The sequence below is a fragment of the Anolis carolinensis genome, chromosome 4, assembly GCF_035594765.1.
Source record: "Anolis carolinensis isolate JA03-04 chromosome 4, rAnoCar3.1.pri, whole genome shotgun sequence".
In the NCBI taxonomy this organism is placed as follows: Eukaryota; Metazoa; Chordata; class Lepidosauria; order Squamata; family Dactyloidae; genus Anolis; species Anolis carolinensis.
Genome location: NC_085844.1, coordinates 1,405,291 through 1,431,826, shown reverse-complemented (window position 1 = coordinate 1,431,826; position 26,536 = coordinate 1,405,291). Strand labels below are relative to the sequence as shown.

Genomic DNA, 26,536 nt, shown 5'->3' with positions numbered 1-26,536 from the left:
AGGCCATCTTGCTCGGCTCACCTTCAGGACTCTGGGCACCAAACTGAGCTTCCCTCCTGGCGTTTCAGGGACAACCGACGGTGTTTCCTGTTGGAAACAAAGAAGCATCAACACTTGTATAACGTGCCATTTGCGATAAATATGAGTGTTTGAGTTGGAAAATTGACATTTTGCATTGACCAAAAACGCTTCAGTAATAAACATAGGTGTTTGAACTTACATTTATTTGGGCCAGGCTTTAGCACAACAAGTTACAACACCAGCTGCAGTAAATCTTGTCAATCAAAAGATTGACAGTTCGAAGCCTAGGTCAGGGGTGAGCGCCCGGCCTTCTGCCCAACTCACTGCCCACCAAGCAGATCAAAAACTCTCTTTTGGAAGAAGAGGCTGAAGAAGCCATGCTCTTTGTATCTTGCAATACTTTTTGCATCTTGAAATGCTTACAAGGACTATTTTATCCATGCCACACAGCCTCTGAGGATGCCTGCCATAGATGTGGGCAAAACGTCAGGAGAGAATACTTCTGGAACATGGCCACACAGCCCGAAAGACATACAACAACCCTGTGATCCCGGCCATGAAAGCCTTCGACAACACAGATCAAAAACAGCTTTTTTTTCATGTCAGAAGCAACTTGAGAAACTGCATTTCGCTTCTGGTGTGAGAGAATTGGCCATCTGCAAGGACGTTGCCCAGAAAGTGATAAATCAGCAGAGGAGAGAAAGGGAGTGTTTCAGGTGCAGCAAACGATTGTTTTTGAAGTGAAATATTGAGCAAGCTTCTCACAGGAAGAGACCTTGAGTTTCCCTTAAGAAGGGCTGCTGTCTCTGAGAGATTCAGAGGTGGTAACTTTGCTCATTAATAGAGAGAGATCTCTGCTTCTTGTTCCTGTGTATTCCATGTTACTGGAAAGTCTAAAATTGGCAATAAAATGCGCTGCAGCTGACCTATGTACGACCATTGAAGAGCAGGGATTTGGGAGCAACATGTGCAGAACTCATGTAAACCAGTGGTTCCCAACCTTTTTTTGACCAGGGACCACTTGACCGGGGATTCTCTTGAACATTAGTACCGAAAGAGTTACGACTCAGTTCTTGGCCAACTTTAGATTTGGTTTGGTTATTTGTGGTTCTGATTCAGACAATTGCATTGGATTGACCACATCAGCTCTAGTTTTTGACACAGAACTTATGCCATCCAGTAGTCGCCATCTGCTCACCCATAGAAAACCAGATTTAATAATCTAGACCAGATTTCCCCCCCATGTCTCCATTACCGTTGATATCTGGTCAGCTGTTTTCAGAATCTCAGGACGAGGGAAGCAGCCCAGAAACATTTTGCCAGGACCATAGAGGTCAGAGATGGAGGTCACGTAGCGCATGGCTTCCAGCACCTCGTCAGCATTGAAAGTGTCCTTTTCTGGTATCTGCAGGGGAAGAAACAAGGAGGGAGAGAAGATGTGGCCCACAAGGAATGAGGGGGAGATAGATGAGACCCTCGCCCCCTCTGCATTGCCCACCACTGGCATGTCGGGCAAACATGGATCCTGTTACCAGGTGAGAGTATAGCGGAATCAGTAGCATCCAGATAACACCATGTGCAAAAGACTCACACCAGGCAGAGGAATTGAAATGAACAAAGGAACTTTTACGCTTGCTTGTTGAGTTGAAATATAAAACAATTCTGCAATCATACAATGTCCATGTAGTTGCATAAGATCAATAACAAATCAATCAGCATCAATATATACAGCATAGCATATTCAAAACAGCTACTTGACCGTAGCTAGAGAGCCCTGTCTTTTTCTGTGCTCTCCCTCCAAGCTCAAATTCCAACTGACATTCTCAGCCACCTGCCAGCAAATAGGTACATTGTTTTAGGCGTGGCTTTGCCTCTGCAAAAAGGCTGAGCTCTTTTGCAGAGTTCCCTTTGCAAACCAACTTTGCAAGGATTTCTTTGCAAGGATTTCTTTACACACACACGTACACATTAGCATTTTGGCGCAATAGATCCCACCAGTTGGTTAGGAGCTGAGGAAGCAACTGTGCCCCATCCTTTCCCTTTCCCGCCCATGGAAATGTGGGAGCCTGGCAATGGGACCAAGGCTGGAAACCCTTGGGAATTGGGGTTGGGTCTCCTGTGAACTCCCAATGATGTTCAATTAGCATTTTGTGGGAGAAATGTTTTGGTAAAAAGCCTGACCTGTTAGAGTTATAGCCTTTTGGGGAAAAGGCATTCATAACCTTTTGGACACATAACCTTTTGGGGAAAGGCATGACTTCCAGAGAAGAGCTAAAAACTCATTTGAGTGAATCTCCTATTAATACAAGGTAATGTGGCTTTGGTTAATAGACTGAAACTATAGTCTCTGAATTGTTAGGAAGAGAGATATGCCAATGCACAAAAATATAGCAGAATTTCAGAAGTGTAATTTCAGTTGCTCAAAAAACATCTACTCCTTAAAACATCTTGGTTTAAATCAGTGATGGCCAACCTATGACACGCGTGTCAGCTGCCGCATGCAGATTGAATGGATGACAAATGTCTTTTGTGGCCAAATTTGGTGTGATTTGGTCCAGTGGTTTTGTTGTTTACTCCATGGGAATTATGCGTGTATATATATATATATATATATATATATATATATATATATACACACTAGCTGTGCCCGGCCACGCGTTGCTGTGGCAAAGTGGTGGTGGTATTGGTTAAAAATTGTTGTGGAATTTTTATTTGATGTTATTTGTATTTTTTAATTAATTTTATTGTAAGTTATCTTTTTATTTATTATATTTTATTATTTTCTTGTATTATTTTTAGTTTTTTTCTGTTATTATAGTATTTTTGTATTAATTTTTTAGTGTTTTAATCAAATTTTAGTGTTTTTTATTATTTTTATTGGGTTGCTAGGAGGTCAAGTTGGCGGAGCTTAGCCTTCTAACTGGCAGCAATTGAATAAAAGCAATTATTCCTCTCCCTCTAATTAGGACTTTATTTTTCTTTTCTTTTTGTTGTATCAACCTTGAGGCGTGGGTGATGGGTTGTGTTGTCAAATTTCGAGGTTGGGTGGCCTGTAGTTTTGTTGTTTTGTGGGTCGCCGTGATGCCATCACTCTTTTATATATATATATATATATATAAATACACACACACACACACACACACACACACACACAATTCTATTATTATTGTAATATATTATTATACTATTACTATTATATTATTATTATTATATTATTCACGACTACATTGAAACTACAATAGAGAGAAATCAGCGTGGAAATTGCAAGAGGTACCGTAGATTGTTGTACATGGAAATAAGGGTAGTAAATAGTTTTTGATTTATTAAATACATTTATATATTACAATTATAGTAGAGTCTCACTTATCCAACACTCGCTTATCCAACGTTCTGGATTATCCAACACATTTTTGTAGTCAATGTTTTCAATATATTGTGATATTTTGGTGCTAAATTCATAAATACAGTAATCACAACATAACATTAATGCATATTGAACTACTTTTTCTGTCAAATTTGTTGTCTAACATGATGTTTTGGTGCTTAATTTGTAAAATCATAACCTAATTTGATGTTTAATAGGCTTTTCCTTAATCTCTCCTTATTATCCAACATATTCGCTTATCCAACGTTCTGCCGGCCCGTTTATGTTGGATAAGTGAGATTCTACTGTATATATTTTTGTTATTTAAACTACATATATTGTGACATTATGGGTTTTTTTCTCGAAGTGGCACACTACCCAAGTCATGCTAGGTTTTTTGGTGAATTTTGACACACCAAGTGCAAAAGGTTGCCCATCATTGGTTTAAATCATGCTCGCAAGAGACAAAAATAAACCAGTCTTCGTTAAAATAACATACAGTAGAGTCTCGCTTATCCAACCTTCAGTTATCCAACATTCTGTATTATCCAACGCAGTCGGCCTCCCACCCTGATCCACAGCTGTTTCTCTAGGCAGCAATTCTATCTTCATTTGTAATCAATTTTTTAATAGTCAATGTTTTGTAGTCAATGTTTTCAATACATTGCGATGTTTTGGTGCTAGATTCATAAATATAGTAATTACTACATTACCGTGTATTGAACTGCTTTTTCTGTCGATTTGTTGTAAAACATGATGTTTTGGTGCTTAATTTGTAAAATCCTAATGTAATTTGACGTTCAATAGGCTTTTTCTTAATCCCTTATTATCCAACATTTTCGCTTATCCAACGTTCTGCTGGCCTGTTTACATTGAATAAGTGAGACTCTACTGTAGTTGGTTTACTCACAACCTTCATGTATTCAGCATACAGGTACATTGCTTATCAATCCAGTTACAAATAGATTTGAAATAGTTTCTTCTTCTTTTTTGAAGTTTTTTATTGTTATTATTATTTGAGAAAAAGTTACAATTATATAAACATATTCTATACATTTCCCCCTCTTTTATTTACATTCACCCCTGTGCTCCCCTTCCCTAGAGCCATCTCTTCTTCTGTAGTCCCACCAAAAGTTCAATTCTTCATTTGGAGGTAAATTCTCATCTTCTTTTTCCAATAATTTTTCTAAAAATTTTCTCCAAATACTTTCAAAATCATTTTTTTTCTATAATCCCTTCTTTACTTTTAAATTTGATGTTAGCTTGTCATTCAGTGCCATTCGCCAAACTTCTTTATACCATTCATTAATTTGTATTTTCATTTCTCCTTTCCAATATTTTGCAATTAGTAATCTAGCTGCTGTTAATAGCATGTCTATTAATTTTTTCCCTCTTATCTTTCTCATCCTCTTTTTTAATTAAAAGTAATATTTCCACTGGATTCCTTCTAATTTTTATATTCATAATATTTTCTATTTCCCTTATGACCAATAGTTTCTCTGAGCAGATAACATAAGGTATCTTTCTTAGACTCAACAGTCCAAAGTCTAAAAGCATCGCTCAGGGTCGAATGGAGTCTGTACAGTCTGAAAGCCTAATAGCATCTCATGTCATCTCATGAAGTCTGACCTCCAAAATGGAGTCTCAGGTCTGAATAGTCCCAGATCTGGATCACATGGTCTGTAGTCCCTCCCACAACATAGAGTTAAGGAAAACTGCACACCAATACACATATATACAATACAGCACACAATCTGAATTATAGACATAACGAATGACTAGTATAGGAGCAGAGCTGGCCCTAGGTATTTTTCAAGTGTAGGCGAACAGAATTTTGGCACACCCCCCCCCCCAAACCAATCACTGAAAAATAAAAGCCTTAGATAAGCGAAAATGTTTGATAATAAGGAGGGATTAAGGAAAAGCCTATTAAACATCAAATTACATTAAGATTTTACAAATTAAGCACTCAAACATCATGTTATACAACAAATTTGACAGAAAAAATAGTTCAATACGCAGTAATGCTATGTAGTAATTACTGTATTTACGAATTTAGCACCAAAATATCACAATGTATTGAAAACATTGTCTACAAAAATGCGTTGGATAATCCAGAACGTTGGATAAGCGAGTGTTGGATAAGTGAGACTCTACTGTAGACTGAAAATGGGGGAGGCTGGTCATGTTTTACAACAAATCAACAGAAAAATCAGTTCAATACCTTGCGGAGGCAGGCCGCAGGAGACAGGAGTTGCCTCGATGGCGCCCCCCAACAAGATGGCGCCACAGGCAACTGCCTAGTTGGCCTGGTGGTTGAACCGCCTCTGTATAGGCGGCTTGTAGAAGGTTGCTACTTCCAACAAAATATGCCTGTTTCAAACCAGCCAGCCATCCCTTGTGCCCTCCTTCCAAAGGACACTGAACCCAGGTGAGCCCCACAGCCCCAAATGTGTCCCGCCTTGGCTGGGACAGGTGTCCTCCTTCAACCTCACCTCCACCTTGAAGGGCTCCTTGTAGAAGATCTTCAGGTACTGCTCAAAGGCCTCGTCCTTCATCTCCTTGGTGACGCGGACCTTCTTGGCCGGGCTGGCTCTCCCGCTCTGGAGCCGCTCCAGGTCCCGGTCCCTCAAAGCCACCTGGAAAGACTCCTGCAAGGCGGGACAGCGCTCAGTCTCTCGGTCCCCCCCATACCTACTTACCCACCTACCTTTTGCCCAGCTTGGTCTCTCGGCACAACCCTGCACTCCTTTGCTGGTGGGATTTCAGAATGGCCACTAATGGTGACGTCCTGATAAGAGGCACGGGCATATTCCCAAGGGACAGCTGCTGTAAGGTCCGAGATTTCGGGCTCGAGTGTTATCAATATGCTGACGACACTCAGCTTGTGTTAAAGATGGAAGGCCAACCGGAGTCTGTACCCGACAGTTTTCACCAGTGCCTCGAGGCCATTATTGGATGGTTGCGTTCCAGTAGTTTGAGGGTGAATCCAGCAAAGACGGAGTTCCTATGGCTGGGCCGACCGGGCAGTGGGGAGATCCAGTTGCCAACCCTGGATGGTGAAGTGCTACGCCCGTCTTCACTAGTAAAGAGTCTGGGAGTCCTCTTGGACCCTTCACTGACGATGCAGGCCCAGGTCTCCGCCGTTACCAAAACTGCCTTTTTTCATCTTCGGCAGGCTAGACGGCTGGGCCCCTATCTATCTAGGGACAACCTGGCTACAGTGATCCAGGCTACAGTCATCTCGAGACTGGATTACTGTAATGCCCTTTACATTGGCCTTCCTGTGTCGGTGATCCGGAAGCTCAAATTGGTGCAAAATGCAGCTGCCCGGCTCCTTGCGGGAGTCCCCATAAGATGCCACATAACACCAATCTTACGGCAGCTGCACTGGTTACCAATTGAGCACCGGATCACTTTCAAAGTGATGGTGCTTACCTTCAAGGCCTTACATGGTCCAGGGCCGATGTACCTGAGGGACCGCCTCACCCCCTACAAACCCCAGAGATCCCTCCGTTCTGAGGACCAAGACCTGCTGGAAGTCCCCAGTTTTAAGACCTTGCGTCTAACTGCAACTAGACGCAGAGCCTTTTCAGTAGTGGCACCATCTCTGTGGAACACCTTGCCACCTGAAGTTCGTGCCTTGCGGGACTTGTTGGCCTTCCGCAGGGCATGTAAGACACACCTGTTTCGGCAGGCTTTTGAGTTCTGTTGCTGATGTTTTAAAAGGTGCTTTTAGGATGTTTTAAAGATTTTTTTTTAAATGATGTTTTTAAAATGTTTTTTAAATTGTTGATTTTAGCCGGTTCTTGTAAGCCGCTCCGAGCCCTAGGGGAGTGGCGGCATATAAGTTTGAAAAATAAATAAATAAATAAATAAATAAATAAATAAGGTTTGTTGGGGGGTAATGTTTGCGCCTTCCGCAAATGCGTAGTTCGCGTACCGGTTGAGCCGCCCTTGCTTACCAGTCTCCTGGCTGGCATCTCTATGGTCACCTTCACCTCTTGTACGGGCACCGGCCCGTGAGCTCCAGGCAGCGGGGACCTATGTGGACACAGACAGATGTCAGCAAAGGCATCTCTTCTATTCTAACCCACCACCTGCCAGCAAGCGACATCTTTTCCCAGTTGCTCATACTGGGCTGGACTGGAAGTACACTGAAGCCATTGCCTTCCATGGACACCTGGAAGTGGGATCTGCGTTTGGTACAGCCACTACTATTGAAGGGACCAAAAGCCAGAATATAGTAAACTTTTGCATATATAGCTTTACCTTTGCATCTATATATATAAAAGGGTAATGAAATTTCGGCCTAGGACAAAACAACAAAACTACACATCCCAGAAACACTAAACTTGGCAGCACAACCCCTCATCCATGCCTCTACATTCATACAACAAAAAGAAAAGAAAAATAAAGTCCTAATTAGAGGGAGAGGAATAATTGTTTTTATCCAGGCTAAGCTCCGCCCACTTGGTCTCCTAGCAACCTACTCAGCCCACCCAGCCTCTCAATAATAATAATAATAATAATAATAATAATAATAATAATAATAATAATACAATCCTAAGGTTAGCAGATACCCCTAAGGTTCATCCAGTTCAACTTCCTTCTACCATGCAGGACGACGCAATCCAAGCACTCCTGACAGATGTCCATCCAATATCTGCACAATAATAATACACATCGAATCATAGCATCAGACAGTTAGGAGACACCCCTAAAGGCCATACAGTCCAACCCAATTCTGCCATGCAGGACACAATCCAAGCACTCCCAACAGATGGCCACCCAGCCTCTCAATACTAATACTACTAACAATAACAACATCATCATACAATCCTAAGGTTTGGAGTGACCCCTAAGGATCATCCAGATCAACTTCCTTCTACCATGCAGGACAACGCAATCCAAGCACTCCTGACAGGTGGCCATCCAGCCTCAACAAGTTCTCACCAACACCACCAGACAACGCCACAGCAACTATATTATATTAGCCTTTTTCTATAGACAATGTAAACATTTTGCATTAGCCAAAGTAGTACGTGTAACAAAGGGCCTGTGCTCCTCCCTTCTTGTGCGCTGGTGCTTTTCTCCAGAAAGTTCCAAGGAGAGAAGAAAGCTTGGAGTAAACAAGTTAGGTCACAGATACCACTTGTGCCAAAATAGGTGTGGAGGTGAGGAAGACCATCAGCAATTGGTCAAGTTTAGATAAGCCAAGGTATATAATCTTTGTTAACTGCAACATGTGTTTTCGAAGGCTTTCATGGCCGGGATCACAGGGTTGTTGTATGTCTTTTGGGCTGTGTGGCCATGTTCCAGAAGCATTCTCTCCTGACGTTTCGCCCTCTGAGGATGCCTGCCATAGATGTGGGTGAAACGTCAGGAGAGAATACTTCTGGAACATGGCCACACAGCCCGAAAGACATACAACAACCCCAACTGCAACACGCTTTGCAGCAGCCATTTGCATGGTACAGAGACCTTTGTATGTTTACGGCTGTTTGCCTTATCATAGATATGATATGGCAGGCCTTCGGAGATACAGTCATTAATTAATCAGACCCAGAGGGTTTTTAATCATCTATCCTGCATTTATTACGGTCTGACCATTTATGTGTTTTAAATGTAATTTTTTTTATCCTGTATTGTTGTTTACATTGATATATTGTATTACTGTTTTATCTTTTTTTTAATATTGTGACTAGCTGTGCCCGGCCACGCGTTGCTGTGGCAAAGTGGTGGTGTTATTGGTTAAAAATTGTTGTGTAATTTTTATTTGACATTTGTATTTTTTTTATTAATTTTATTGTAAGTTATTTATTATATTTTATTATTTTCTTGTATTATTTTTAGCTATTTTCTGTTATTATAGTATTTTATTGTATTAATTTTTAGTGTTTTTTATTATTTTTATTGGGTTGCTAGGAGACCAAGTTGGAGGAGCTTAGCCTTCAAACTGGCAGCAATTGGATAAAAACAATTATTCCTCTCCCTCTAATTAGGACTTTATTTTTCTTTTCTTTTTGTTGTATCAACCTAGAGCCGTGGATGATGGGTTGTGTTGTCAAATTTCGAGGTTGGGGGGCCTGTAGTTTTGTTGTTTTGTCCGCTGCCCTGATGCCATCACTCTTTTATATATATACATTGTGTTGTGTTGCTTATACAGTAGAGTGTGAGCGGACACCCGTGCCACATACACACATACGGGTTTTCACTTTTATTGTGGATATATGGATATATGGATGGATATGGATGGATATGGATTATTACTATGATGAAAATAAATTCTTTACTTTTTGTACTCTCACGAGACTGGGTTTTCTGCCTGATTGCCTCCTGAGCCAGAACCCTTTGAGATAATTGTCTTAGACTATTGCTCCCTTCATTCTCTGGGGCCAAGCTGCCTTCTGAGGACCCTCCAGACCCCAGACCATAAGGCAGGGGTCCCCAAACTAAGGCCCGGGGGCCGGATGTGGCCCTCCGAGGTCATTTACCTGGCCCCTGCCCTCAGTTTCATAATATAATATATTGTATATACATATAATATTGATAATAATATTATATTTATTTATTTATTCATTTGCAGTATTTATATTCCACCCTTCTCACCCCGAAGGGGACTCAGGGCGGATTACAATGAACACATATATGGCAAACATTCAATGCCAACAGACAAACAACATTCAGTTTTAGACAGACACAGAGGCATTTTTAACATCTTTCCAGCTTCACGATTCCGGCCACAGGGGGAGCTGTTGCTTCCCGTCCATTGGTGGCTGTTCTTCCTCATTCTTTTCCTCGTGAGCAGTTTTATGGTGTTGTAGATTAGTTAAATTAGCCTCCCGCATAAAGCGTACCTAAATTTTCCCTACTTGACAGATGCAACTGTCTTTCGGGGCTGCATAGGTCAACAGCAAGCCGGGGCTATTTTTTTTTTTTTTTAATGGTCGGAGGCTTAACCCGACCCGGGCTTCAAACTCATGACCTCTCAGTCAGTAGTGATGTATAGCAGCTGGTTACTAGCCAGCTGCGCCACAGCCCGGCCCCTATATTGTATGTAATACAATATAACAGTAATAATAATACCATATAATAATATTAATTATATATTCTATATTACATATAATATTACTAATAATATTACAGTATAGTTTAATATAGTAATATTTAATGCTAATATTGTGCTATGCTAATAATATAATATATTGCATGTACATATAATTTGTAAGCCACTCTGAGTCCCCTTTGGAGTGAGAAGGGTGTGATACAAATGTAGTAAATAAATGCAGTCAATAAATAAATAATAAATAAATAAATTTTAGACTTAGGCTCGCCCAAAGTCTGAAAGGCACACAACAACAACAACAACAACAACAACAACAACAACAACAACAATCCTAATTAACTTGACTATCTCATTGGCCAGAAGCAGGACCACACTACCCATTGAAATCCTGATAAATGTATGTTGGTTAAAATTGTTTTTATTTTTAAATATTGTATTGTTCTTTCATTGTTCTTCTTCTTGTTGTTGTTTTGCACTACAAATAAGACATGTGCAGTGTGCATTGGAATTTTTTTGTATTTTTTTTTTCAAATGGTAATCCGGCCCCTCAACAGTCTGAAGGATTGTGGACCGGCCCTCGGCTTAAAAAGTTTGAGGACCCCAGATCATAAGGGATACAAGGAAGAGGGGCTGAGGGTGCACCCGATGAGGAGGGAACCCCCACCCGGACTTCTCTCTGTCCTGCCCTCGCCTTCTGTCCATCTTCTATCAAAATGACACCATGGGTGTTCCTGCAGCAAGGGCTGAAAACCAAACACCCATCTGTTAAGGGGGACAGTGCATGGAGGGCCCTGATCCGGTGCTCTTTAGTTTCTCAAGTCGCTCCCGACACGGAAAAAGGATGCTATGGAGTCAGGGGATCTGTAGTTTGACAAGGCCTTGAGCCTTCTCTGTGGGTGCCTCACCAAACTACGAATCCCAGGATCCCATAGCATTGAGCCATGGCAATTAAATTAGAGATGGCAACCCTCAAAGAGGAGCTCCAGATGCTCCTGAAGTAGCTTCCCCTTTGGTTTCGGCTCGGCACTAAGATTGCCATATTGAGGCGGGAGGTTAAAGAACCCCAGGAAATACCATATATGGGCAGAGATGGCGACGGCTAGCGACCCGGGTGCATAAACTCACAGAAACATGTGGTTTCTGGGAAATCATGTGTTTCTGAAGAAATGAAAGCTAAAGATAAACAAACAGCGCTTGCGCACGCAGGCGCTCTGAATGGTTATGAACACGGCACAGAAAGAGTGCGCCCGGGCCGCTGGTCAGCGCTGATTGGATGCAAGTCAAGCAGCGTCACAACTCTAAGCCAATGAATTTGCTTGTGGGCGGGCATAACCCGAACCCTGTAGTGTGTATAAATATTTACTCAGCCCGCCGCTGGGGGTTCTCCCTGAGAAAGCACTTATTTTGTGCGAGGGGGAACCCTAGTGGCCACTTGCCGAATAAAACTGCTTTCTTGGAATTACTCCAGTTGTCCGTCTCCAAATCCCTCCCACTGCGCTCGCAAGGACCGTAGCACAAAGGTTCCGCTACAATATTACCGGTATCTAATGTGCACCCTGATTTTGGCAAGGTCATTTAGCCAAAGAAGGTGAGTGTTCAATTAGAGCGGGGGTCCTCAAACTTTTTAAGTGAAGGGCCGATTCACAGTCCCTCAGAGTGTTGGGGGGACAGACTATGATGAAATACTCCAAAATTAGGATTGTTTTTGTGTGCCTTCCAAGTCATTTCAGACGTAGGTCAACCCTAAGTCTAAAGTTTAGGACAGAGGCCAGGTCAATGACCTTGGAGGGCCGCATCCGGCCCATGGGCCTTAGTTTGGGGACCCCTGATCTAGACGATCTCATAAGACCGTAGGTAAGCAAAGAGACCTCCAAAGACCATCTAGATGGTATCATAAGACCATCGGTAAGGAAAGGGACCCTCAAAGCCCATCTAGATGATCTCATCAGACCATCAGAAGACCATAGATAAGGAAAGGAACCTCAAAGACCACCTAGATGGTTTCATAAGACCATAGGTAAGGAAAGAAGCCTCCAAAGGCCATCTAGACAATCTCATAAAACCATAGGTAAGGAAAGGGACCTCCAAAAGCCATCTAGATGGTCTCATAAGGCCGTTGCTAAGCAAAGAGACCTTCAAAGATTATCTAGACAATCTCATAAGACCATAGGTAAGCAAAGAGACCTCCAAAAACCAGCTAGACTTAGGTCAACCCTAAGTCTAAAGTTTAAGACAGGGGCCAGGTCAATGACCTCGGCGGGCCGCATCCGGCCCCCGGGCCTTAGTTTGGAGACCCCTGAATTAGAGTAAAAGCAGTATTTTCTATTGCGTCAAATTGCTATGTGTGTGTGTGTGTGTGTGTGTAAAGAAATCCTTGCAAAGTTGCTTGCAGGAGATCTCTGCAAAAAGGGAGCTTTTTGCAGAGGCAAGCCACGCCTCAAACAATGTATCAGTTTGCTGGCAGATGGCTGTTTTTGTCAGTTGGGTAATTTGAGCTTGCAGGGAGAGCACAGAAAAAGACAGGCTCTCTAGCTACGGTCAAGTAGCAGTTTAAATATGCTATGCTGGATATATTGAATGCTGATTGATTAGTTATTGATCCTATGCAACTACAAGGACATTGTACGATTGCTGAACTGTTTACTTAACTTCAACTCAACAAGTAAAGTTCCTTTGTTCTTTCAATTCCTCTGCCTGGTCTGAGTCTTTTGCACATGGTGTTAACTGGACGTTGCTGGTTCCGCTATACACTCACCTGGTAACATTTTCATCAATTCACTCAAAAATGCACATGGTTGCCTTTTAAACAGAGCCAGGTCCCTGGGGTTTAAGCCCAGCTCTGCTTACTTACTTAGCATGAGTAGCTCTTCTATCAAAGTTCGGTCACTTTTTTCTATCTACCCTTTCACCTGAGATGTATTACCTGTAACACAGTTTAAAAATCTTGCCAGAGTATATCCTGTATATTTCCTCTCGTGTCTCCTACCATAAGCTCATCTATAGCACTGTCTAGGCTGGACTCTGCTCTGCCATAGATGCCAAATATTCCTACCGACGGGAGGTGCAGATCCTCGATCTCATGCAGGTGGAGGGCCCTGGCCCCACATATCCTATGACGGCAGTGGGGAGGGGGTCACACTCTCAGGCTTATGTACACCTGTGCTCTTACTCAGACTCCTCCAAGGGCGGTTCGTGCAGAAGCCGCCGGGTGTTCTCCTGGACCAACGCCTGGAAGCGGGTCTCGCTGAGCGGGAGGCAGGCATCCTGGAGCGGCTCAAGGAACTTTGCACACAACACCTGCAAGAGAAGGACAGCACTGAGTCCATAGGAACTGACCACTAGACCCAACACACACATTATGAATACCTTTTGATCGTTAAAAAGGTTCTTTAATCCGTTTTCAGTAGGATAGATTGCAATCAGGTGGAAGAATGCATTAAGATGCATTAAGTTGTTGTAATTGGAATGTATTTTATGTTGTTGTATTTTATTGTATATTGCTAGGCTTGGTCCCCGTGTAAGCTTCTCCGAGTCCTCCTGGGGAGATGGGGCGGGATACAAGAATAAAGTTATTATTACAGTAGAGCTCTGGTTATCCAACTTCCGGTTATCCAATGTACCGTATTATCCGATGTGCCAGGCCGCGTGGTGCAGGGTGCTTGCTGGAGGGACAAGACTCTTCCCTCAGGAAAGCACCCGGCACTTTGGAGAAGCCCGGTGCGTGTTGCTAGGCAGTAACATGCAGCGGGCTTCTCTAAACCGAGTGCTTGCCAGAGGGACGAAACTCTTTGCTCCGGCAAGCACCAGGCACTTTGCTCCGGCAAGCACCTGAGCAAAGGCTTCCCTAAACTGAGTGCTTGCCAGAGGGACGAAAGGCTTCTCTAAACTGAGTGCTTGCCAGAGGGACGAAAGGCTTCTCTAAACTGAGTGCTTGCCAGAGGGACGAAAGGCTTCTCTAAACTGAGTGCTTGCCAGAGGGACGAAAGGCTTCTCTAAACTGAGTGCTTGCCAGAGGGACGAAAGGCTTCTCTAAACTGAGTGCTTGCCAGAGGGACGAAAGGCTTCTCTAAACTGAGTGCTTGCCAGAGGGACGAAACTCTTTGCTCCGGCAAGCACCTGGCACTTTAGAGAAGCCCAGTGCATGTTGCTAGGCAGCAACATGCAGCGGGCTTCTCTAAACCAGGTGCTTGCCAGAGGGATGAAACTCTTTGCTCCGGCAAGCACCTGGCACTTTAGAGAAGCCCAGTCCGTGTTGCTAGGCAGCAACATGAAGCGGGCTTCTCTAAACCAGGTGCTTGCCAGAGGGACGAAACTCTTTGCTCCGGCAAGCACCTGGCACTTTAGAGAAGCCCAGTCCGTGTTGCTAGGCAGCAACATGCAGCGGGCTTCTCTAAACCAGGTGCTTGCCAGAGGGACGAAACTCTCTGCTCCGGCAAGCACCTGGCACTTTAGAGAAGCCCAGTCCGTGTTGCTAGGCAGCAACATGCAGCGGGCTTCTCTAAACCAGGTGCTTGCCAGAGGGACGAAACTCTTTGCTCCGGCAGGCATCCGGCACTTTAGAGAAGCCCAGTGCGTGTTGCTAGGCAGCAACATGTAACGGGCTTCTCTAAACCAGGTGCTTGCCAGAGGGACGAAACTCTTTGCTCCGGCAAGCACCCAGCACTTTGGAGAAGCCCAGTGCATGTTGCTAGGCAGCAACATGTAACGGGCTTCTCTAAACCAGGTGCTTGCCAGAGGGACAAGACTTTTACCTTCGGCAAGCACCCGGCTTACTGGGAGGGATAATAGGGCCTCCCTATTATCCAACAGTTTCAGTTATCCGACATTCAGCCCGCCCATTTATGTCGGATAACTGGCACTCTACTGGATTATAAGAAAGGATGGTGATGAATGTATGGTGTGTGTGAATGGGGAATAAAATGTAATATCCCCTTTGTTTGCGTAACTGATGTAGTTTTGGTAGTCTGTGTGTGCCTAAAATGCCTGTGCTATACTCTGTCTCACTGGAAATGGAATAAAATAACCTTTTTAATGCTTAAAACATATTAAAACAAATGCGAATAAGGCATGTGAAATGTTCACATATAAAATCTATTGACACTCATTTTACAAAAGCTGTTATGCTTGTCCATAATTTGATGGGGTAGCCCTACCTGTAATTTCTTTTAATAAATAAAACTTTTCTATTTCAAGGGGGCTTATTTTTGAGGCAGCAAAGGCCTGCAGTGGACCCTGACTCCAAAGGCCAACACAGAACACACTCTTGGAGCCCCACCTTCATCTTATAGTAGTTGGGCAGGTACTTGCTGTGGTGGATGAGGTAGAGGTGCCGCTCGATGCCCACCAGCAAATCCCCCCAATGGTTGGCAAAGGCCAGGGCCTCCGGGATGGTGTTCAGCTTCAGGTGCCTGCAGAAGGGAAACAGCAGGGCTCTGAAATCCAAGGGAAACAGGGAAGATCCCCCTTCACTCAGAAATGTCACACTGAAATACACACACACATATATATATACATATAACCTAATGAAGATATTTAAAAAATTGGATAAGATAAAGGACAAATGCGGTTTAAAGTATTGGTTAGCTTGGGTAGGCCTGTCACAAAGAGTATTTATATTCCGCCCTTCTTTCTCACCCCAAAGGGGACTCAGGGCGGATTACAATGAACACATATATGGCAAACATTCAATGCCAACAGACAAACAACATTCAGTTTTAGACAGACACAGAGGCAATTTTAACATCTTTCCAGCTTCACGATTCCGGCCACAGGGGGAGCTGTTGCTTCACCGTCCATTGGTGGCTGTTCTTCCTCTTCTTTTCCTCTTTCCAATGAACACATATATGGCAAACATTCAATGCCAACAGACAAACAACATTCAGTTTTAAACAGACACAGAGGCATTTTTTTTTAACATCTTTCCAGCTTCACGATTCCGGCCACAGGGGGAGCTGTTGCTTCACCGTCCATTGGTGGCTGTTCTTCCTTATTCTTTTCCTCGTGGGCAGTTGTAGATTAGTTAAATTAGCCTCCCGCATAAAGCGTACCTAAATTTTCCCTACTTGACAGATGCAACTGTCTTTCGGGGCTGCTAGGTCAACAGCAAGCCGGCGATTTTTTTCTTTTTTTATGGTCGGAGGCTTAACCCGACCCGGGCTTCGAACTCATGACCTCTCGGTCAGTAGTGATTTATAGCAGCTGGTTACTAGCCAGCTGCGCCACAGCCCGGCCCCACTGGATAGATGCCCCACTGGATAGAACAATTGGCTGGAAAATAGAAAAAGAGAAAGGCATTATAGGGGAAAGGCATTATAGGGCTGTGGCGCAGACGGGAGAGCAAGCCAGTGCAATTAACTGCAATGGATCACTGACCAGGAGGTCATAAGTTCGAGGCCCGCTCGGAGCTATGTTGTTGTTTGTCTTTGTCCTGTGTTAAAAGGCATTGAATGTTTGCCTGATGTGTGTAATTTGATCCGCCCTGAGTCCCCTTCGGGGTGAGAAAGAAGGGCGGAATATAAATGCTGTAAATAAATAAATAAATAAATAAAATATATAAGGAATTAATGGCCTTATCCTATAATACAAAACATACTTTAGTAGAGGCCTGGAAACAGGATATAAACTCCAATGAACACTTAGTAAACTCCTGGATCGATAAAACCCAAAAAATTAAACATCTAAAAATAAAAGAAACACAAATGGTACAGGACCTCTTATCAATTGGCTCACATTATGAAAAACATTTCTAACCAATGCTGGCACAAATGCGGGGAAATTGGTACCTTTTCCCACATGTGGTGGGACTGCTCTGAAATCCAAAAACACTATAATACTGTTAGAGGAGTAATAGAGGAAATAATAGAGCAAAAGTTATATTGGGATAAAGCTCGATTTTTGTCCCTTAACATAGAGGTAAAGGAGGGGAACAACCAATGGTCAGATATATTAAAATTTATAATAGCCGCTATTCATGCCACAATTGCCAGAGGATGGAAAGATAAAACAAGGTGAGACCTGAAAACCTGGTGGTCGTATCTCTCTGAATATGTAATTAATGATTTCATCCATGAAAAGAAAAATAAATATTTGAATACTCAGTCAAGACAAGATTGGCATAGGAAATGGTCTTGTTTAATCGACAAAACGGAAGGAAAAGATAGGTAGAGAACTTTAAATCAGGCCTTCCAGACAATTAAATCACCTTGCTGTAAATACCAAACTGTACACAGGCTGTAGTCTTTATAGTTTATTAAAAAGTAGAAGATAAAAGAGTTCTTAAAAACAAAAATAGAGTTCCACAAGATCGATACAATATAAAGACTTGGAGCATAATTAAAGAAGCACCAGCAATAAACAGAGTCCCATTAGAACATGAGAAAATCCCAAGACCGAACGCTGCAAGATAATCCAGGAGAGAACTTGTTTCTTGGTGAGACGAAAAGTTGCTCTGACAAAGGTTTGTTTCCAAACACATTGCTTAATACCCTTTGCAAAACATGAAGGCATTTCTTTGCCCTCTGACCTCTTTCTTATTAGCTATTCTCACACTCCTTTGAATTTTGAATTCCAAACGATCAGCTCGATCTAAGATTCCTGTTTCACCAAGGTCAGGCTTCTCATTAGAACTGTCCTCCTTTTCTAAATCAATTTGCACCTGGCTAGTTTCAGTATCAACAACATCATTCCTTGCTGTGGGAAACTGAACTTGCAGACCCTGTTCCTCACCTTCTACAACAGGGACCTTTTGACTGTGAACCTGAATCCCATCATCCCCATCAGAGTCAGTCTGAGACTCCAGCTGAGTCACAACACTAGGTTTGAGAAAGAAAAGAATTGCTGTGGCTGGCATTCTCATAAGACCATAGGTAAGCAAAGAAACCTCCAAAGACCATCTAGATGGTCTCATAAGACCATGGGTAAGGAAAGAGATCCTCAATGGCCATCTAGTTGATCTCATAAAACCATTATGTTGTGTGTATATGAATCAAGTGTTTCTGTTGTTTTGCAAGTGTGTGTTTCAGCAATGAAACAGTTAACAGCAGGCCAGTTTGACTGACAGCCTGCTGTGACCTATGAGACATGATTTCCGGCCTTGGAGGTCGGGACTTCCTTCGGACTAAGGAATGTGTTTTCTTATCTCTTGTTGTACTGTGAGCGAAGAGCTGAGCCGAAGAAGCCGGCTTCGAGCAATGGACTAAGCTACAATTGTAAATATCTCTGTAAATATTAACTAGATGTTTGAACTTCAGACTGCAGATGTCTTTGAGCCTGACTTTGGAGGAATTGGTGAGGGCAGAAATTCACCAATTCATCAGGGTGCTGGTCAGGAGCATGATTGATCGATGGTGTTTGAAGAAACCCACCAACACACACCCTGACCCCCTGGTTCTGCATCTTGACACATAAGACCATAGGTAAGGAAAGGGACCTCCAAAGACCATCTAGATGATCTCATAAGACCATAGATAAGCAAAGAGACCTCCAAAGACCAGGTAGACTTAGGTCAACCCTAAGTCTAAAGTTTAGGACAGGGGCCAGGTAAAGGACCTTGGGGGGCCACATCTGGCCCACGGGCTTTAGTTTGGGGACCCCTGCCTCAGAGCAAAGATGAGAGGAATATGCTCCCCGCAACCATTTTACAACCCCCGGGAACCCTGCAATTATTTGGGGGGATTGTTCCCAAATGCTTCAGCTTTGACCCCCATCTCTCACCGCAGCATCTGATTCTTCATGTTCCAGATCTTCACGGATCCATCCCGGCTGGATGAGGCAAAGAGCCTCAGGTTGGGGCAGCAGCAGAGACCTATCGGAAGGAAGGAAGGAAGGAAGGAAGGAAGGAAGGAAGGAAGGAAGGAAGGAAGGAAGGAAGGAAGGAAGGAGGGAGGGGATAAGAGGATGTCATGCTTCCCAAAGGCAGTTCAGGGAGGCACCCTGGGTCCGGCCCCACTTGTCCCAATTCCACCTGTGATGTCGTCCTCGGCGTCCTCCTCGGGCCCATGCTCAGAGCGGCTCTGCTCCATCAGGTTGTAGTAGACGACGCGGTGGGTAACGGTCTGGGGGTCTTGGAAGGCCATCGCCAGCGTGGGGCCCAGAGAGCACATGTGGGTGGCCGGAGCAGCACAAGAGAAGCTGAGGAGGGGGACCAGGCACTCATCCGCGTAAGGGAACAGCCGCCACATCTTCACCGTCCGGTCGTTCCCTGTCCGGGGAAAGGGGCCAGCACACAGTTAAAATCCCACCCACCATTTCTCTGTTGTCATTTCAAAAGGACAACCTTTGGCCATCTAGGTGTTTTGGACTGCAACTCCCACAATTCCTATCAGCTGGTATGCTCTTAAGAATTGTGGGAGTTGAAGTCCAAAACACATGGAGGGTTGAAGGTTGCCCGTACCTGATTTAGAAACATTTGGACATTTCTCTACAAGGAAGAAGAAATAAATTGCTCTGTGAGTATATATGAGGGCTATCCAGAAAGTGGATTACGTTTTGGAATAAAAATGAACAAAGTATAGGAGAAAACATTTACCATATGCAGTTGAAAGCCAGACCCAAATACCACTTCTCAACATAGTCCCCATTGAAATCTAGTCACTTCTCATAGCGATAAAAGAGTTTGGAAAGTCCTTCCCCGCCAAACTTTGCCGCTTGGCTTGTGTCCCCTTCCCGCAGCTGCGAATGTGCATGCGCTCAACTTTCCCCCATGCTCGTTCTGGATTGCTTTTCTAAGGTTTTGCAAGAAGCACACCTTTCTTGTCCCACAAAACGGTCACCATAACCTTCCTTGCAATCATTTTATTTATTTAATAATTTCCAATATTTCTATCCCTCCCTTCTCACCCGAAGGGACTGAGGGCAGCGTACAATTGGCAACAATTCGATGCCAACACATAATTAAAATCAAACAGCATATAAAATCTATTACAAACAATTAATACAATATAAAATATAAAACATATAGTTCATCCAATATTTGCAAAACAGAAGAACGATCCAGGACGAGCATGGGGGAAAGTTGAGCGCATGCACATGCGCAGCTGCGGAAAGGGACGCCCGCCTAGTTGAGGACGCAAGCCAAGCGGCAAAGTTTGGTGGGGAAGGACTTTCCAAACTCTTTTATCGCTATGAGAAGTGCCTAGATTTCAATGGGGACTATGTTGAAAAGTGGTATTTGTTGGATTATGGTTGTGTGTGTGTATGAAATGTGAATCAAGTGTTTTTGCTGTTTTGCAAGTGTGTGTTTCAGCAATGAAACAGTTAACAGCAGGCCAGTTTGACTGACAGCCTGCTGTGGCCTATACAACATGATTTCCGGCCTTGGAGGGCGGGACTTCCTTCGGACTAAGGAATGTGCTTCTTATCAGTTGGACTGTGTGTGCCGAGCCGAGCGGCAAAGGAAGAATGCCCGCTTCCAGCGATGGCCTTTACTGTTTGTAAATACCCTTTGTAAATATTGAATAAATGTTTGGACTGTTTGAACTGCAGATGTCTTTGGTCTGTACTGCTTCTCAGAACGAGAGCAAGCAGTCTGACATTGGAGGAGAATTGGTGAAGGGCAGAAGATCACCAGTTCATCAGGGTGCTGATGCGGAGCTGATTGATCGATGGTTTTGAAGAAACCCAACACGCACACACCCTGACGTCAGTATTTGGGTCTGGCTTTCAATTGCATATGGTAAATGTTTTCTCCTAAAGTTTGTTCATTTTTAATTCCAAAACGTAATCTACTTTCTGGATAGCCCTCGTACAAGGCTGTTTATGGAGTATCCGCCAACTGTTGCCACTGTCTTTGCCTGGTGTTTGCATGAAGTGGTATCTATTTCTGTTAGAGTTGCCAAGGAATAAGTAGTTGTTTGTTTACTTTGCTGGGAGTTTTAAAGATGCAAGCCGAGGCTTTCCAGGTTCCCTTTCCTGGAGAAAAGGGTTAGTCTGCGGCAGAGCTGGATTGGATGGCCTTTGTGGTCTCTTCTAACTCCAGGACTACAGCTCTATTCCATAACAAGCTTGAGGGCTTTCCAGTTTCCTCTGGGCCCCTGGCTCAGCATTGTCCCATTCTCTTGCATGGTTCTAGTCTCACTGGCTGTCCTTTGGCCTCAACACACCCATTAAAGACTCACCCGCTGAAATGACGCACATCTGGGTGGGATATTCAGCCAAAGCCGTGACCGCTCTGGGGCTGTGGGCTTTCACCTGGCACTGGATCCGTCCCGAAAACCATTCCATCACACTCAGGAGCCCATCCTTGTGCCCCATGATGGGGAGGAACCTGGCAAGGAGAGTCAAGTCAATGAGAAAGGAGCGGGTCATGGGTGTATAGGTGCAGAGAAGCTGTTTTGGGGTGGGAGGTCGGTGGAAAAACAGAAGCAAAGGGGGGAAAGGATTGGGACAGGTACAGAAGGAAAAACACTGCAGACACCCTGGAGCAAATCATGAAGAATACGTTCATATCACAACATAATTTACATTCAATGATTCGTTCTAGATTTTATATGGAGCTAATTAAATCCAATGTCTATTTTAGCTACAAAGTTTCAAAAACTTATCTAAAAATCAAGATCTATGGCCCACAGATATTATTACATTTTTAGAAACGACATAAAAATATCTTTAATCTGGTACCTAGTTATTTAAAACAACAACAAAAAAACAAAATATAAACTTTTATAGCAAGCACAAATGATCATGTCTGGAATTCTTCTGTTTTTAGAGTGTTGATCCTTATTTACTGTTCTGGTTTTGGAGTTAACAAAATCTGGCTAGCAATATTTAAAAACTCCAAAATCAGAAATAAGGAACAACACTCTAAAAACAGAAAATTCCAGACATGAATCAATCAGGGGCAGCTAATGACTCTGAACAAAGGATTACCCCAGGCCAGGAGGTGAAGCTTGGAAGGCCATTTAATGCTAATCAACGTGATTAATTACAACATTCACACTGACCTCCAACATACAAGAGTTCTTTCCCCCACCCAGGAACTTCCACAGATATATAAACCTTCCTTGCTTAGTTTCTCCATACCTCACAACCTCCGAGGGTGCCTGCCATAGATGTGGGTGAAACGTCAGGAGAGAATACTTCTGGAAAATGGCCAGACAGCCCTTAAAACACACAACAACCCTGTGATCCCGGCCATGAAAGCCTTCGTCAACACATTGTACTTATTTTGTTGTTTTTCTCTACATGTGTGTAATATAGAACTGGATTAAACTATTCTTCCAGGCTGGACCCTTCCCATGGGGTGACTCCAAAGCCCCCACTCTGGACCAGTCCTAGCATGGATCCTATTATTATTATTATTATTATTATTATTATTATTATTATTATTATTTATCCTGGCCAGTCTCTTTCTCCGGCCAACCAGAAACGGGAGGGAGGATTCAAAACTCAATAGACCTGGTTGTATGAAACTCTTATACTGAGCAAATGCTCCTTTATGCTTGTAATTTTGGAGCAGAAAGCTTGCAAATATCACATCTTGCAAGATGGAAATAAAACGCCTCTGTCCTTGTCTTTGGCTGCTTTGGTTAATTAATTTTGATCTGGAACTTTGGCTATTAATTGTTAGCATTCCTTGCCAGGCAGAATCCTCAAAGTATTGCGGTCTAGATTCCATATCACTCTCATGAGCAAGGTTGCCATAAATCAGGATCAACATTGTTAGTGTTTTGTGATATTGAGTGAAATGTTTTATCTATTGTTGCTGTGGAAATGTGTGCATTCGTTCCAGCAAGCATTCCAGCAGTCAAGAGGTTAATTGCAGCGAGCCCTGATTGATTGCTGGAAGGGCAAATGACAAAGATTTCTGTTTGTGCTACGTGACAGGAGGATACATCACAGGCTGTGGAATGCAGAGGAGGTGCGTCAGTGTACAGATAACGGACTCTGAGAGAGACAGAGAAGTTCCGTGTTTTGATCTTGTGGATACAAGATGTGTCCTGACAGCTTTGGTCAATTAGCACTGTATATATTAATGTAAAGGAGCCCCGGTGGCTAAGTGCATTAAAGCACTGAGCTGGAAACCGAAAGGTCCCAGGTTCAAACCCCGGGAGCGGCGTGAGCGGCCTCTGTTAGCTCCAGCTCCTGCCAACCTAGCAGTTCGAAAACATGCCAATGTGAGTAGATCAATAGGTACCTCCGGCGGGAAGGTAACGGCATTTCATGCAGTCATGCCGGCCATATGACCTTGGAGGTGTCTACGGACAACGCCGGCTCTTCAGCTTAGAAATGGAGATGAGCACCAACCCCCAGAGTCAGACATGACTGGACTTAACGTCAGGGGAAACCTTTACCTTTTTATATTAATGTAAATAAAGCTTCAGTGCCGCTGGGATCAGCAGATATAAACAGCAAAGTTGTCATTCTTGGTCGGTTCCACTTTTGCCGTTTGCAGAGTGGCCTGACGGATGGGCAGAGGTGAGACCTGGCTCATCAATCAGTCAGGGTCGCCGATTCCCTGACAAACATGATGGCAGGTAGCAACAACCAACCATCATTGGGTAAAACTACAAATATGGATGCCAGCCTATACCTAGCTAGGTGAAGAAAGCATCTGGAGGGGGGGCGGGATCTAGTCTACCTGTTTGCCTTTACCTGTTTTTGTCCTGGAGCATGAGGGGCTGCTTCTGCCACTGCTTCCGATAAGTCTTGTCTTCCTTCACCTGCAGCCAAGTGGCTAAGACTTTACCGGGGTCCACGATGTGGCTGTAGAGCAGGAGGCAGCAGGGCCTGGACCTGGGCTCTTGGTTGGAGATGTTCTTCCTCACGACCATGGGGTCGGTGGCTGTGTTGATGCGCAGCAGGGAGCCTTGTTCGGTCAGCACGAAGAGAGTCTCCCGCGGCAAGCAGTAGGCGGCCTCCTTGGGCCGTAAGGAGCGATCCAAGACGAAGGAGGAGAGGATCAGGCCACTCTGGACGTCCACCAGCCGCACAGAGCAGTCCTGGCAGATGCAGACGGCGCGGATCGGGAAGTTTCCCACGGCCTCCAAGTTGACGCAGGCCAAGCGCCTGAGGGGGGACCCCAGCGGCGTGTAGAGCGAGTAGAGCTGGTTGATCTTCCAGAGGTTGAGGAGGCGGCCAGAGCAAGAGGCCACCCGTGAGATGCTTAGGGTCTCCAGGGTCTCCACAGGCTCCGAGGTGTGGACCTGGTCCACCTGGTCGGTGGTGCTCAGGTTCCAGGTGCGGATGGTCCCGTCCTGGGAGGCGGAGAAGATGAACGGACGTTCTGGGTAGAACGTCACTGCAATGACCGGAGCTGGTGGTGCGGCAAAGCAAGGCGAGTTCAGGACAGAAAAGGAAGATTGAGGGAAAACAAGGCAAAGAAGAAAAAAGTGTTACCAGGTGAGAGTATAGCGGAATCAGTAGCATCCAGTTAACACCATGTGCAAAGAAACTCACACCAGGCAGAGGAATTGAAAAGAACAAAGGAACTTTACTCTTGCTTGTTGAGTTGAAATATAAAACAGTTCTGCAATCATACAATGTCCATGTAGTTGCATAAGATCAATAACCAATCAATCAGCATAGCATATTCAAAACAGCTACTTGACCGTAGCTAGAGAGCCCTGTCTTTTTCTGTGCTCTCCCTCCAAGCTCAAATTCCAACTGACAATCTCAGCCACTTGCCATCAAACAGATACATTGTTTTAGGCGTTGTCTTGCCTCTGCAAAGCTGAGCTCTTTTGCAGAGTTCCCTTTGCAAACCAACTTTGCAAGGATTTCTTTGCAAGGATTTCTTTACACACACACATAGCAATTTGGCGCAATAAAAAGGTCACCCTCGAAGGAAGAGTCACAGCCAATCCTATCCCACAATTTGGTCTCTGGCCATCTCACCTCCTCCATCCACCTCGGCCTTTGTCCATCTCCCTCCCTCCACAGTCTTTATCCTCCTTTCCCACATCTTGTTTTGTGGGCATTTTTTGGTCCTTTTCTTCCCTTCACCTCAGTCCCTTTCCCTCTCTGAGAGTGATTGCGCTCCAAGCTACTTTGCACAACCGGCCATTAAAGGGGAAGTCCTGATAGGAGGATCGGACACATTCACAAGAGACAACGGTGCAGCATCCCTGTAACTCGGGTCTCTGTTCAGTACCCCTGAAGAGTAATTCATGGGCTAAATGTCCTATATTGGTGGTGTATCCTGTTGCATGTGTATGCTTAACAACAAAGCAAGCCTGTGGGGCCAGTGTGGAGTCTTCTGAGTGTGTGGACTCAAGATAATCCAGTTCAAAGCAGATACTGTGGATTATCTGCCTTGGCATTCTGGGTAATATAGCTGTGCCTTGATTCTACACTGCCATATAATCCAGTTCAAATCAGACAATCTGTATTTTCTAGGCAGTGCGGAAGAGGCCTAAGTGCACTCTGCCTCTGCCCTGGGCGCCATTTTTGCTGAGGGAGTTGCTAGGATACAAAGGAGACGGGGCCTAAAGGCAGAGGGGAGGGGAGCTAAAGGCAGAGGAGCCTACCTTTCTGACTGGCAGTTAGGGGGAGAAGGGCTCTTCCTCATCCTCTCTAATTTGGAATATTCTTCTAGGTTTTTTGATTGAAAGACATAGACTGGATGACTATGTTTTTTGTGGCCAAATCAATTGAAAGGTTGGCAGTTCGAAGCCCGGGTCGGTGATGAGTACCCAACTTTCAGCCCAACTCACTGCCTATCTAGCAGATCGAAAACAGCCATGAGTAGATAAATAGGTACCACTTAAGCGGGGAGGTATTTTATGGCACCATAAAAAAGGAAATACCAGAAAATGCTGGCGATCAAAAGAAAAGAGGAAATCTGTGATCAGGGCTCTTCGACGTGGAGGATGAAGCAACAGCACCCCCGGTGGCCGGAATCAAGCACAACCTCCAGGATGACGGAGATGGGAAAATTCCTATGTATAATACCTCTATCTGTTGTATATGTGTTCTGTGATCTGCCCTGAGTCCCCTTCAAAGTGAGAAGGGGAGAATATAAATGCTGTAAATAAATAAGTAAATAAATAAATATCCCCTTTGCTTTTGTACCCAATGTAGTAGATATAGTCTACCGTGTCTACCTTCTTTCTCTGTAAAGTGCCTAATACTCTGTCTCACTGAGA

The 26,536-nt window shown here is 44.0% G+C and overlaps 1 protein-coding gene across 1 annotated transcript in view; it reads right to left on the bottom strand.

Moving 5' to 3' along the window:
- The window catches only part of wdr97 (WD repeat domain 97), a 104,788-nt gene that overhangs the window by 60,432 nt on the left and 17,820 nt on the right, over positions 1-26,536 (bottom strand). The window contains exons 5-14 of the mRNA XM_062979840.1: positions 24,045-24,705; positions 21,569-21,717; positions 19,417-19,653; positions 19,167-19,257; positions 15,730-15,862; positions 13,624-13,751; positions 7,351-7,429; positions 5,881-6,036; positions 1,277-1,426; positions 22-87 (exon numbers count right to left, since the gene is read on the bottom strand). Coding sequence (XP_062835910.1) covers positions 22-87; positions 1,277-1,426; positions 5,881-6,036; positions 7,351-7,429; positions 13,624-13,751; positions 15,730-15,862; positions 19,167-19,257; positions 19,417-19,653; positions 21,569-21,717; positions 24,045-24,705 — 1,850 coding nt within the window. The remainder of the gene's footprint in view (positions 1-21; positions 88-1,276; positions 1,427-5,880; positions 6,037-7,350; positions 7,430-13,623; positions 13,752-15,729; positions 15,863-19,166; positions 19,258-19,416; positions 19,654-21,568; positions 21,718-24,044; positions 24,706-26,536) is intronic.